Consider the following 14,277-nt stretch of genomic DNA (forward strand, 5'->3'; position numbering starts at 1 on the left):
GCTAAGGCACATGCCATCTCCACTACGTGCTCCAAGGAGCGTGGAGGAGAGCTCCCACATAGAATGTGTAGAGTCCCGCATCCAGGTGGACCTGAGACCGGGCAGTGTCCATAACCGCTAAGAACATTCCATCTCCATTTAGTGCTTTACTGTTAGCGGGTCCAGCCGAAGCCAGAGTTTGATTCAAACCTTCGCGGTTTAGAGTTAGCTAAGTATACAGGGGGACGCGTGTTTTAAACGTTTCACCACAGTCACTCAGTGATCAGACTGATGCCAGTAAGTAAACTATCAGCCATCTCCCAGGACTTAACTCCCTCCTCCCAGCCAAAGCCAAGGATGTGTTCAAGCCATCATTCTCTGATCGGCTTGCTGTCAAGGTCAGGATTTGTTAACAAGAGCCCCGCAGCAAATCATTGAGTCTGGTGGAACCGCCCTCACATTTTCATGCTTGACCTAAAGCCCCGTATTCCAGGACCGACTGCCGCCTTTCTGTTAACGATCAACAGCCGTCACCATCTGCAGGACTCTCTTTGCATACGGACTAGTACCGAGGTAACTCCCGTTTTGGTTTGCATCGTTAGCGACACCTGAAAACAGGTGGCATACAGGGAGGGATTGGAAGAGCCCTGCTTAGAGGGCTACCTCGTTATCTCCCTTACTAAAGCTCAGGACTCCTTAAGGGAGTCATTGTTACTCCCGCCATTTACCCGCGCTTCATTGAATTCAGAGAACTGGGTAGAAATCACATCGCGTCAACACTCACCTCGGGCCTTCGTGATGCTTGGTTTTAATTAAACAGTCGGATTCCCCTGGTCCACACCAGTTCTAAGTCAGCTGCTAGGCGCCGGCCGATACGACTCGCCAGAGACCCAGCGCGAACAGGGCTGGGGAGATCCACAAGAAGGATTTACACCCTGTCCACCAGATTTTCAAGGGCCAGTGAGAGCTCACCGGACACCGCCGGAACTGCAACGCATTACAGGGCTTGGGCCCCTCTCTCGTGGCGAACCCATTCCAGGGCGCTTCACAAAGAAAAGAGAACTCTCCCCGGGGCTCCTTCCAGCTTCTCTGGGACCGGTCGCGTTACCGCACTGGACGCCTCGAGGCGCCCGTCTCCGCCAGTCCGTGGACATTCTGAAAGTAGTTTGAGGTCAGTAGGTCACAAATTAGGAAACTTGAAAAATGTATGTAAAACCTTGTGAGATGATAATGGACAAACTAAAGATTGTGCAATGTGTAGGCCCACTGAGTGTACATTGAACATTGTTTGAAGTCAGTAGGTCACATGACAAAGGAGCTATTGAAATTCGAATGTAAAAAAGTTTATACTTTGTTTACGCTCCGTAACTAATTAAACGAGGAATACAAAATGCTGCTCACATTTCCACATGTTTATTAGATTTGGAAAGCGAATTAATGTCCACATCGTGAAAATAAGACCTGTGCAATGTTGTGCGCAATTTTTCCAACATCATGACACTTATTTGGGAGTCTGTGGCTCAAGTGGTTTGAAAGCGCGAATATCCGTTGAATATCCAACTTCAAACGGGCTTTACCTTGGTCTCAAACCGGCCGTTCGCTCTCCTGCAGTGTTTGGACTAGTTTGATACATGGTGTCGTTTTCACTGCCTTGTCGATGACCGAGAGCTCCTCTTCGGCATGTCATTGTTAAATAGTGCACGAATATATCTTTATAGCTATTGTACCGGTGTTCGGGAACTCACAAAACTAAAAGCCTTGTTGTAGCTAGCTAACTTGCCCCCCAGACAAGGACCGATAACACAATGGAACAGTTCCACGCGCTTTTGTGCAAAACGTCAACAAGGAAGGAACGTCCGGCGGCGCCACATCTGGATTCTTCTTCTTCTTATTCAAAATAAAATGTAAGTAGCACTTCTGTAAATAGAGGGCGTAATCTACTGTTGACAGAATATTATTACAGTTTTGGAAAACGAGCGACAAAAATGTATTCAAACATTGAAAGCATTGAGAACATTCCTTTGTTTTTAATCAAATGAAAGGAAAACACACAATCACATAACATGTATTTGATTAGAAGTTTACACAACACTTGAATCAGACTTAACAAACAAATCATACTGTAATTATTTATTTTTTTTTATTTTTTTTTATTCAACATATAATTCCATGAATTGTTCTTCCCTGATATCAAAGCTGACTTAAACTTACTTTCAGACAGCCATGTTATAATTTGTTCTTATGGCAGTGTTTTAGCCATGTTTGACCTTGCCAGAGACGGTTTACAATGTTGATCCAGACTTTGACCTTGCTATTATGGAAGCGTTTGAGCCATGTTATACTTTGCTTTTATGACAGTATCTGAGAGCATCTCTCAGGGCCTCCAGCACCATGTCAACACTGGCCTTGCTGCTGTTACCCCCCATCAGTCCCACACGCAGCACCTGAGGAGAGAGACGGGACAGGTCAGTGAGCCGGTTGCACATAGGGGAAGGCATGGTCGAGCACACACAACCGACCTGTTATCGCAGCAGTAGACAATAGTTGTTGTCATTAGTAAAGAGGGCTGATGATCACGATCATAGCTACTTAACCCATGGTCAAAGCAATGCATAACGGTTCATAAAGGTACCTACTATGACTGGTAACTCATCCAGAACTAAGAAGCAGCAGTAGTCCATTCTGTGTCCTGGCTTGAGACGGCCTCAGTCCACTAACTCAGTGGTTCTCAACCTTTTTTTGCTCTACCCCCTGAAGTAACTCACCTGGCCAACGGATGGTCCCAGTCCTCCAGAGATCTCTAGGTTGTGATTCTTCATGATGTAGCTGGTGATCTCCTTCCAGTCATATCCAGGGGGTGCTACTATAGTGGTGACAGTGGGCAACCTGGCGTTCTGGCGAATGGAACCATCAACGGAAAGAGGAGTGTTTAAGGGGTCTGAGTGTCTTGTTTTACAGTAAAACATATGGAAAGAGGAGTGTTTAAACCTGTTTGGGATAGGGGGCATTATTTTCATGTCCGGATGAAAAGCATGTCCAAAGTAAACTGCCTGCTACTCAGGCCCAGAAGCTAGGATATGCATATAATTGGTAGATTTGGGTAGAAAACACTCAAAAGTTTCTAAAACTGTTAAAATAATGTCTGTGAGTATAACAGAACATATTTGGCAGGCGAAACCCTAAAGACAAACCATCCAGAATTTTCTTTTTTGAGTTCACTGTGTTTTCAATTGGTTTTCTATGGGAAACTAGATTTCTGAGGCACCTGGTTGCAGTTCCTATGGCTTCCACTAGATGTCAAGTCGAGAAATTGGTTGATGTTTTTCTTTTGAGCCCTGTTCAGAATGAGTGTCAAGCCAAGTGGACTCTTTTGTTTGGGGCGCGCTACCTGGAGCTCGCTCCACTTTGATTTTATCCGCTATTGAACACAGTATATTCCGTCTTAAATTTGATAGATTATTTACGTTTTAGGATACCTAAAGTTGCATTAGGAAAGTTGTTTGAAATGTTTGGACCAAGTTTACAGGTAACTTATTAGATAATTTGTAGTCATGTTGGGCGAGTTGGAACCGGTGTTTTTCTGGATCAAACGCGCCAAATAAATTGACATTTTGGAGATATAACGAAGGAATTTATCGAACAAAAGGACCAATTGTGATGTTTATGGGACATTTTGGAGTGCCAACAGAAGAAGGTCTTCAAAGGTAAGGCATGAATTATATCGTTATTTCTGACTTTCGTGTCGCACCTCCCTGGTTGAAAAGTATTTGTTATGCATTTGTATAATGAGGCGCTGTCCTCAGATAATCGCATGGTTTGCTTTCGCCGTAAAGCCTTTTTGAAATCTGACACGGCGGCTGGATTAACAAGAAGTTAAGCTTTATTTTGGTGTAATTGCACTTGTGATTTTATGAAAGTTAAATATTTCTAATAATTTAATTTGAATTCCGCGCTCTGCAATTCCACCGGATGTTGTCGAAAGGATCGTCTAGCCATAACAGGCTAAGGGGTCTGAGTGTTTTTGTTTTACAGTAAAACATGGCTGTCTGCAATATATTTAACATACTTCTGTTACAACACAGAATACGGTTATAGTGTATGTGTAGTTAAATTATTGAATGTGTTTTTTTTCTTTCATTTGTACTTTAAATAGACTACAGTAAATCGTTTACAGTAAATCTCTTTTAAGGTCTTTGATACTGACCTTGTCTTTCACAAACAGTTTCAGGCCCATTTTCTCTAGGCCTTCATGGAAGTATTCTGCTACTTCCTTGTGTCTTTGCCAGGAGTTCTCCAGACCCTGGGAGAGAGTAGAGACACAGGTATGTCATTTCATCATCACTAACACAACTACCGTGCGCTATGCTGCTATAACATATTCCCGTTTACATTTTCAATGATCTTATATCTCAGAGAGAGAGAGAAGATTAGTGGATGATTTAAAACATATATCAGAGTGTTATGATATAATTTATCCCTGTGAATTATCTTATGAATCTATAAGATGTAACTCTATCTAAGAGTGTGAATGGCATCATGATTTAGGAACCAGACTAAAGTCACCTGTTCAGCGAGGATAGCCAGACTCTCCCGGAGAGAGTAGAAGGCAGACACAGGCGCAGTGTGGTGGTATCTGTTCAAAGGAACAACAGGTCAGACTAAGTACTGTCACTAATGATACATTCTGCTTTACTTACACTCTGAGCTGTGATTCCCTTGACATTCACAGGAGCATCATCTCAAACTGTTAAACTGTGTTTTTGTTAAGTGAGATGATGTCATAGAATGTGGTGTGCGATGATGTCATAGAATGTGGTGTACGATGATGTCATAGAAGGTGGTGTTAGATGATGTCATAGATGGTGGGGCACGGTGATGTCATTGAATGTGGTGTTAGATGAGGTCATAGAAGGCGGTGTTAGATGAGGTCATAGAAGGCGGTGTTAGATGAGGTCATAGAAGGTTGGTGTTAGATGAGGTCATAGAAGGTGGTGTTAGATGAGGTCATAGAAAGTGGTGTTAAATTATGTCCGAATGTGGTGTACGATGATGTCATAGAATGTGGTGTACGATGATGTCATAGAATATGGTGTTAGATGATGTGTTGGTGATACAAGACTCTTGATGTAATGCATTATGGGAGTCTCACATTCTAGCAGGTTTGCCGTCACAACCCCAGTAGTTTGCCAGCCATGTCATGTCCAGGAAGAACGACACTGGCTTTGTTTTCCGATTGAATACTTTCTGGCTGGATAAAAGCAGAATATAAGTGCTCATAGAACAGATTAATTTGATAGGTTTGTTTCTGTTTAATTGCTTCGTAAATATCAGGTCATTTTTGTACCATTTAAAAAGTGCTTACAACATGTTTTTTTCCCAGCATTTCTAAAGCTACGGACTAGAACACCTTCCTTACCATGCTCTTTCACTGAAGGAAATGGGAGCGGTCCCAGGTGGGGCATTTAGGACCTTCTGTGAGCCAGAGTACAGGATGTCGATACCTGAAGAAAACACAAGGAACCAAAATTTACTTCACTAAATTTACTTCACTGCATCTGTTAGCTCTTATGGCAGTACAATGAATTAAACTAGTAATAATGCTATTTTCACATCGTTAAATAATAGGTATGTAGCAAAGTTATATGCAGGGTTATGGTGCATGTCAATAGTCCAACGTAACTTCATAATAAGCATCAACACAGGCAAGCTTTCCCTCAGGGTCTTTAACTAGCTTTCCCTCTCAGGGTCTTTAACTAGCTTTCCCCCTCAGGGTCTTTAACTAGCTTTCCCCCAGGGTCTTTCCCCCTAGGGTCACTACAACACCATACCTTGTTTGTCCATGTAAAGTGGGGCACCTCCCATTGAAGCCACACAGTCAACGAGAAACAGACAGTTGTGCCTTGCAGAAAGAAAGGAGAGGCGCTACTTTATAACAAATAATTCACTGGTACTGTATATTATCTGTTGGGTTTTATAAGCATTTATATTGACATGGAAGCTGAGAGGTGGATTAAGGGGCTCTTTACTTGTGACATATGTCTCCAATGCCATCTAGTGGATGAACTACTCCTGTGGAGGATTCTCCGTGGGTTAGGAAGAACAGCACAGGCTTGTGTTTGGCCAGGGCCTGGGGAGAAACAGACAGACAGATCAGAACAGCACAGGCTTGTGTTTGGCCAGGGCCTGGGAGAAACAGACAGACAGATCAGAACAGCACAGGCTTGTGTTTGGCCAGGGCCTGGGGAAACAGACAGACAGATCAGAACAGCACAGGCTTGTGTTTGGCCATGGCCTGGGAGAACAGTGACAGATCAGAACAGAACAGAAATACCACTCTTGATGCACAGAATGAAATGGGCCCTGGTCAAAAGTGATACACTACATATGGAATAGGGCACTGGTATATAGTAGTACACTACATAGGGAATAGGCTCTGGTCTAAAGTAGTGCACTACATAGGGAATAGGGCCCTGGTCTAAAGTAGTGTACTATATAGGAATAGGGCACTGGTATATAGTAGTACACTACATAGGGAATAGGGCTCTGGTCTAAAGTAGTGCACTATATAGGGAATAGGGCTCTGGTCTAAAGTAGTGCACTATATAGGGAATAGGGCTCTGGTCTAAAAGTGTACTATATAGGGAATAGGGCTCTGGTCTAAAGTAGTGCACTATAAGGATAGGGCTCTGGTCTAAAGTAGTGTACTATATAGGGAATAGGGCTCTGGTCTAAAGTAGTGCACTATATAGGGAATAGGGCTCTGGTCTAAAGTAGTGCACTATATAGGGAATAGGGCTCTGGTCTAAAGTAGTGTACTATATAGGGAATAGGGCTCTGGTCTAAAGTAGTGCACTATATAGGGAATAGGGCTCTGGTCTAAAGGAGTCACTATATAGGAATAGGGCTCTGGTCTAAAGTAGTGCACTATATAGGGAATAGGTTCCACTTGGGACGTACATTATGGTGTATCGATAGCAGCAATTTGGTATATCTACACCTATAGATGAAGGTTAGGGTAGAGTCTCTATACCTATAGATGGAGCTTATGGTAGGAGTCTCTATACTTATAGATGAAGCTTATGGTAGGAGTCTCATACTTATAGATGAAGCTTATGGTAGGAGTATCTATACATACTGATGAAGGTTAGGGTAGGAGTATCTATACATACTGATGAAGGTAGGTAGGAGTATCTATACATACTGATGAAGGTTAGGGTAGGAGTATCTATACTTATAGATGAAGGTTAGGGTAGGAGTCTCTATACTTATAGATGAATGTTAGGGTAGGAGTATCTATACCTATAGATGCAGGTTAGGGTAGGAGTCTCTATACCTATAGATGAAGTTAGGGTAGGAGTCTCTATACCTATAGATGAAGGTTAGGGTAGGAGTCTCTATACCTATAGATGAAGGTTAGGGTAGGAGTATCTATACCTATAGATGAAGGTTAGGGTAGAAGTCTCTAACCTATAGATGACGTTTAGGGTAGGAGTATCTACACCTATAGATGAAGGTTAGGGGAGAAGTCTCTATACCTATAGATGAAGTTTAGGGTAGGAGTATCTATACCTACTGATGAAGGTTAGGGTAGGAGTCTCTATACCTATAGATGAAGTTTAGGGTAGGAGTCTCTATACCTGTAGATGAAGGTTAGGGTAGGAGTATCTACACCTATAGATGAATGTTAGGGTAGGAGTATCTATACCTATAGATGAAGGTTAGGGTAGAAGTCTCTATACCTACTGATGAAGTTTAGGGTAGGAGTATCTACACCTATAGATGAGTTTAGGGTAGGAGTCTCTATACCTGTAGTTGAAGGTTAGGGTAGGAATATCTATACCTATAGATGAAGGTTAGGGTAGGAGTATCTATACCTACAGATGAAGGTTAGGGTAGGAGTATCTATACCTATAGATGAAGGTTAGGTAGGAGTATATCTATATCTATAGATGAAGGTTAGGGTAGGAGTCTCTATACCTATAGATGAAGGTTAGGGTAGGAGTATCTATACCTATAGATGAAGGTTCGGGTAGGAGTATCTATACCTACAGATGAAGGTTAGGGTAGGAGTATCTATACCTTTAGATGAAGGTTAGGGTAGGAGTATCTATACCTACTGGTGAAGGTTAGGGTAGGAGTCTCTATACCTGTAGATGAAGGTTAGGGTAGGAGTCTCTATACCTGTAGATGAAGGTTAGGGTAGGAGTATCTATACCTATAGATGAAGGTTAGGGTAGGAGTATCTATACCTGTAGATGAAGGTTAGGGTATGTGCAGATCATATGAGAGGTGTGTCATTACCTGATCAATCTCTTCACTGGTGAAATACCCCCTGCAGTTGTCACAATGGAATTAACTCTGGCACCTGTTGGGTTGATGGGAAATGTATTATGTAAATCACAAATGTATCAGTTGAAAGGGAACTTCCTCAATGGGCAAAGCTACGGTTATTTGAAACAAGGTCTTTATAACCAGGTGTGCTCGCAGGTTCATATTGTGTCACAGGTGTGTAAATAGCGTGAAACTGCTAGCTAGTTAGCGGTGCACGCTAGCAGCATTTCAGTTGGTGACTTCACTCGCTCTGAGACCTTGAACTAGTTGTTACCCTTGTTCTGCTAAGGCTGTGCTGTTGTGGAGCGATAGGTAACAATGCTTTGTGGGAAGGCAGTTGTTGATGTGTTCAGAGGGTCCCTGGTTCGAGCCCAGGTTGGGGCAAGGAGAGGGACAGAAGCAAAACGTTTACAGGCAATGGTCATGGTTACCCAATGACACCCTATCCACTATATAGTGCACTGCTGTTTACCAGGACCCATAGTGCACTGCTGTTGACCAGGACCCATAGTGCACTGCGGTTGACCAGGACCATAGTGCACTGCTGTTGACCAGGACCCATAGTGCCATGCGTTGACCAGACCCATAGGGCACTGCTGTTGACCAGGACCCATAGTGCACTGCTGTTGACCAGGACCCATAGTGCACTGCGGTTGACCAGGAGCCATAGTGCACTGCGGTTGACCAGGACCCATCGGGCACTGCTTGTTGACCAGAACCCATAGTGCACTGCGGTTACCAGGACCCATAGTGCACTGCTGTTGACCAGGACCCATAGTGCACTGCGTTGACCAGGACCCATTAGGGCACTGCTGTTGACCAGGACCCATAGTGCACTGCTGTTGGACCAGGACCCATAGTGCACTGCGGTTTGACCAGGAAGCCATAGTGCACTGCGGTTGACCAGGACCCATCGGGCACTGCTGTTGACCAGAACCCATAGTGCACTGCGGTTGACCAGGACCCATAGGGCACTGCTGTTGACCACGACCCATAGGGCTCTTGTCAAAAAAGGGAACAAGGGTCCCTATGGAACGTATCCCAAAACAATCAAGTACCTATCCTCTCTGCCATCTCCGCTGCCCGTTCTCCCCAGATCCCATTGACCGCGGTGAGAACCCCTTCGCCTGGCTCTACGGCGTTGAAGATGGCACACTCCATGGCCGTGTGTCCTGTGCCACTCACTGCTATTGTCATGTTGTTCTGGGTCTGGAAGGCGTATTGGATCCCACTCTTGATGTCACTCATTATCTACAACGCCAACAAACACAGTAAAGAGATGATTACGGGACCAGGAGTCTGTCGGGTAGACACTGAGTATTAGGATGTGTACTTTATGTGTTATGTCTAGTGTGTAGTGTACAGTGTCTATTGTGTATACTGCAGTACTGTGTGTCGAAGACAATTTCCCCCCCTCGGGATATTAAACTTGATCCTATCCTACATCTCATATAATGATTTTTTGGTACATTTGTCTCAACACTGTAATAGGTTCGATGGGTAGTCAAAACAGGTTTAAAACACACATCACTTTTACATCAGTTGAACGCAGAGCCGCCTCTTCCTATACGCAGTCTACATGCTGTGTGTAGGGCCACGCGGTCGACCCAAATGTAGTTATTTACGTATTTTTAACTCAGTCGGGGGTCTCAAATTACTGTTGAAAGATAGAATACACATGTTGCATCAGACGTTTTATCTCACTTTGTTATGTCAGTAGCTCAATTAGTCCATGTCAGCCTACATGTTTTTGATTGCTAAGGAAGGTAGCTGTCTAGAGCTTGTAGGCCTAAACATCGCCATGCCGACCGGGCAAGCGCTCAAGGGCCCTGACCCCCAGGGGGGCCCCCCCCATTTGATTTTGTTAGTCATTCTCACGCAGATATCATATGAACATGGCATAAGTCATGGCAAGAATGTGAAGAATTGTAGGGAATGTACTTTACACTAACCAGGTTTCCATCCAATTTTGTTTTATTTTTTATTTAACCATTATTTAACTAGGCAAGTCGGTTAAGAACACATTCTTATTTACAATTACGCCCTGCCTTGTTCAAGGACAGAACGACAGATGTTTTACCTTGTCAGCTCAGGGATTTGATCTTTCGGTTATTGGCCCAACGCTCTAACCACTAGGCCACCCTGCAATGACAGGCCTGATAGAATCAGCAAATTTGTTGAAAAACTTTCCAAATGTCATAAAATGAAATACACTAGACAAGGTGGGATCTCTTTGTGTCAGTTAAAATGAATTATGCGAGAAATGATATATTGATATAATAACCAAAATAAAACTTGGAGTCACGCAATGATGTTGTGTGGTCTTCCCACTACGACTCGGGAAAGCATGCAGTTTATTAGGCTAGATAATAACTTCTGATGAACTTCACAGGGTGGTGAAAGTGCACGGGAATGAGCTTGATGTTCCTTTCCATTAAATATCGAGGGTCTAATGACTTGATGATCGATCCTTGGCTGCCGTTTGACAAATAAAAATAATATCACTCTCACTCATAATAATCTCATAATGTAGGTAACCTACCCACCTTGTATCTGCCAGCTGTTAGCTAGAGCGTTCCTGCCAAGACCAGAGTTGGGCACAATCGCTATTTAACACAATTTTTTTTGGTGACAAAACCATCAGTAGAGTTGAAAATGCGACGGAAACCCATTTAAATTTTATTTTTTAAAATCGGTACATGGGAAGTTAACCGCAAAATGTATTTTTATGTGCACTACGTCACTACACCCATCGTTTTATCCGCCACAGGTCAATTTGATGGAAACATCGCTGGTGGGGGAAATGTGCATATTGTTTCTATGCAGATTTTAGAATCTTCGCGTGATAGATCTGTCCCCAATTGGATGGAAACCTAGCTAGTGCCAAAAAACGTATTTACTGCCAAAAAAATGTATTTACTGCCAAAAAAACGTATTTACTGGCAAAAAATGTATTTACTGCCAAAAAATGTATTTACTGCCAAAAAACGTATTTACTGCCAAAAAAAACGTATTTACTGCCGAAAAACGTATTTACTGGCAAAAAAAACGTATTTACAGCCAAAAAACGTTTTGCCCGCAAGGTTGGGGGGCCCCCAACCAAATCTAGCTTAGGACCCCCCAAAAGGCTGGTTGACATACAGTATTGTACAATGGCTAATCTTGAAATGTTCATAAAACACTTTTGCTTGGGGAGATAAGCAGTTAAACAAACAGACAATATGGTTCAGGGATAATATTACAAGCGTTATCTAAAATATCCAATTCAACCATTTAGGCATATGTGTAAATCCTGCATTTAAAAGTTTTTTTTTTTTTTTTTTTTTTTTTTCACGGTTACCTTAGTTGAGATTGATTGTTCATAACCAAAGTTTGTAGACATACCTCGAGCATTTCTGGATGCATGTGACCGATGATGGGCTCGGCCCCTGCCGCTAAGATGCGAGGAGGAACATTGGACGGTCCGGGTCCAAACATGTGTCGCCGCGGAGCCACGAAGGTTTTCTGGAGACATTTTGGTGGCGGGACGGAGAGGGACGACATGGCTCTAGCTGGGCTTGTTAGCAGTGTGGATATGATAAAACGATCTGGACTCTGCCTCTGTAAAAGCAACCTGACAGACACACACCTCTCATCTGACAAAAGAGGCCTTTAAACCCCTCCCACTTCCATGTTTGGTTTGCATACTGTTTTGACTGTGAGGATTTTGTTCAAGCAAACCTTTCGTTGTTTACTCCTGAAAAGTGTTTTTGAATTTGATCAGAATGCATAAAACCATGTCTTACACACCTATTTTTTTTTTCTTCAGGTCACATGTTTGTTCCCGGTAATGTATTCACACCATTGTTCAACACACATTTACAAGGGTTAACCATTAACCACCGTTGCTTCAGTAGGTCATAGAATTATATCCCAACACTGTAGGAAGAATTCAGCACACACTCACTTTTTTCATTTCAATCAAATAAACCTAATGGTAAAAAATATGGACCTTGATACTTGTCTAATAAAACGTATATATACATTTTTTTGTGATCATGTGATTCTGCCCTGTTTTTAATTCATGGGGTTTGGTTTTGTGGTGAGCTGATATGGTTTCCTTGATCACTCCAATGTGTCTGTTTGGTCAGTGGTTACTCAGTGACACAGAGAGGCAGTGAACAGGCACAGGAGACCAACCCCCCCCCCAACTCTTCTCTAGTTCCTAAACCGTTATCCCTTGGAGTCGAGTCAATTCAGGGGGGGATGTTGGAAAGACTCTCAGTGGACTTTTGTTTATTTAAACACCACTCCAGTGAAGCATCTGTAACCCCCCCCCCCCCCCCCCCGTCCATTCATTTAGAGCAGGGGTGTCAAACTCATTCCACGGAGGGCCTAGTGTCTGCAGGTTTTTGGTTTTTCCTTTCAATAAAGCCCTAGACAACCAGGTGTGGGGAGTTCCTAACTAATTAGTGATGTTAATTCATCAATCAAGTACAAGGGAGGAGCGAAAACCCGCAGACACTCGGCCCCCCGTGGAATGAGTTTGACACCTGTGATTTAGAGTGTTGGCCCATTAACCGAAAGTCGCTGGTTCGAATACCTGAGCCGAAAAAGTGAAAAATTGGTTGATGCACTTTGCTCCAGGGGCGCCGTACTACTATGGCTGACCCTGTAAAACAACACATTACACCGCACCTATCTGTTGTATGTGCCGATATTTTGTCGAGGATAGTCCAGTCAGTATCATGCTTTGCCATTGTTTTCCAAAGAGTCCCAGTCTAGATTTCCTCCAAGGTTGGGGTCAATATCATTTCAATTCCAGTCAATTCTGAAAGTACACTACTACACTTTCTAATTCCAATTCATTTCAGTCTACTTCCTGAATTTTATTTTAATTTGTTGATTTTTGTTTCGATCCCCATTAGCTGATGCCATGGTGACAGCTAGTCAGTCTTCCTGCGGTCCGACACGTAACGAAAATACATTAGACAAATACTTTACAATTTACATACACTACCGTTGAAATGTTTGGGGTCACTGAGTAATGTTCTTTGCTTTTGAATGAAAAGCAAAAAAAACATGTCAATTTTTTAAATAACATCAAATTTATCCGAAATACAGTGTGGACATTGTTAATGTTGTAAATGACTATTGTAGCTGAAAACGACGGATTTTTAATGTAATATCTACATAGGCGTACAGAAGCCCATTATCAGCAACTATCACTCCTGTGTTCCAACGGCACGTTGTGTTAGTTAATCCAAGTTTATCATTTTAAAAGGCTAATTGATCATTAGAAAACCCTTTTGCAATTATGTTAGCACAGCTGAAAACTGTTGTTCTGATTAAAGAAGCAATAAAACTGGACTTCTTTAGACTAGTTGTATTTGGAGCATCAGCATTTCTGGGTTCAAAATGGCCAGAAACAAATAACTTTCTTCTGAAACTCATCAGTCTATTCTCGTTCTGAGAAATGAAGGCTATTCCATGTGAGAAATTGCCAAGAAACTGAAGATCTCGTACAAAGCTGTGTAATACTCCCTTCACAGAACAGCGCAAACTGGCTCTAACCAGAATAGAAAGAGGTGTGGGAGGCCTCGGTGCACAACTGAGCCAGAGGACAAGTACATTAGAGTGTCTAGTTTGAGAAACAGACGCCTCACAAGTCCTCAACTGGCAGCTTCATTAAATAGTACCCGCAAAACACCAGTCTCAACGTCAACAGTGAAGAGGTGACTCCCGGCCTTCTAAACAGAGAAGACAGAGAAAACAGAGAAGACGCACCACTTCAGGCAGGGTGAACCCTTTCTTACTGTCCAAGTGATTGGAGAGAGGTTGGGAAACCTCTTATTAGACCCTATTCACTATCTTTGTCTTAAAACATTCAGGATGATAGAGAGAGATGGAGTGACTGATCTCTCTCTTCAAATTTAGAGGGAAAAGCTACTGTTTAAACAGGCAGACATGTTAAAGTGCAATGTCAGG

General features: G+C 42.8%; 1 protein-coding gene and 2 long non-coding RNA genes across 9 annotated transcripts; 1 reads left to right on the forward strand and 2 right to left on the reverse strand.

Moving 5' to 3' along the window:
* Positions 1 to 1,991: 1,991 nt before the first annotated feature.
* On the reverse strand, positions 1,992 to 12,016 carry LOC112070392 (alanine--glyoxylate aminotransferase-like). Its single transcript, XM_024137808.2, is given in 12 exon segments — positions 1,992 to 2,423; positions 2,745 to 2,873; positions 4,184 to 4,279; positions 4,543 to 4,612; positions 5,129 to 5,227; positions 5,396 to 5,480; positions 5,808 to 5,878; positions 6,006 to 6,106; positions 8,281 to 8,306; positions 8,309 to 8,344; positions 9,369 to 9,561; positions 11,695 to 12,016. Coding segments are annotated over 12 exon segments (1,173 nt in total). The 5' UTR covers positions 11,854 to 12,016; the 3' UTR covers positions 1,992 to 2,315.
* Positions 6,229 to 7,904, reverse strand: LOC139024296 (uncharacterized). Of its 4 annotated transcripts, none has more exons than XR_011475590.1 (6): positions 7,820 to 7,904; positions 7,515 to 7,752; positions 7,346 to 7,413; positions 7,077 to 7,278; positions 6,926 to 6,976; positions 6,229 to 6,417 (listed from the first exon to the last, which is right to left on the reverse strand). It is a non-coding gene; the product is annotated as an uncharacterized lncRNA (long non-coding RNA). The 4 variants fall into 4 exon arrangements; XR_011475589.1 differs by having other exon boundaries at positions 6,230 to 6,417; positions 7,077 to 7,312; positions 7,583 to 7,752; XR_011475587.1 differs by having other exon boundaries at positions 6,231 to 6,417; positions 7,077 to 7,312; positions 7,820 to 7,892.
* LOC139024295 (uncharacterized) lies at positions 6,319 to 8,215 on the forward strand. Of its 4 annotated transcripts, none has more exons than XR_011475585.1 (8): positions 6,319 to 6,409; positions 6,482 to 6,519; positions 6,919 to 6,994; positions 7,161 to 7,425; positions 7,561 to 7,628; positions 7,798 to 7,899; positions 7,935 to 8,002; positions 8,139 to 8,215. It is a non-coding gene; the product is annotated as an uncharacterized lncRNA (long non-coding RNA). The 4 variants fall into 4 exon arrangements; XR_011475583.1 differs by having other exon boundaries at positions 8,105 to 8,191; XR_011475584.1 differs by having other exon boundaries at positions 7,798 to 7,865; positions 8,105 to 8,191.
* Positions 12,017 to 14,277: the final 2,261 nt, after the last annotated feature.

The sequence above is a fragment of the Salvelinus sp. IW2-2015 genome, unplaced genomic scaffold, assembly GCF_002910315.2.
Source record: "Salvelinus sp. IW2-2015 unplaced genomic scaffold, ASM291031v2 Un_scaffold1311, whole genome shotgun sequence".
Classification (NCBI taxonomy): Eukaryota; Metazoa; Chordata; class Actinopteri; order Salmoniformes; family Salmonidae; genus Salvelinus; species Salvelinus sp. IW2-2015.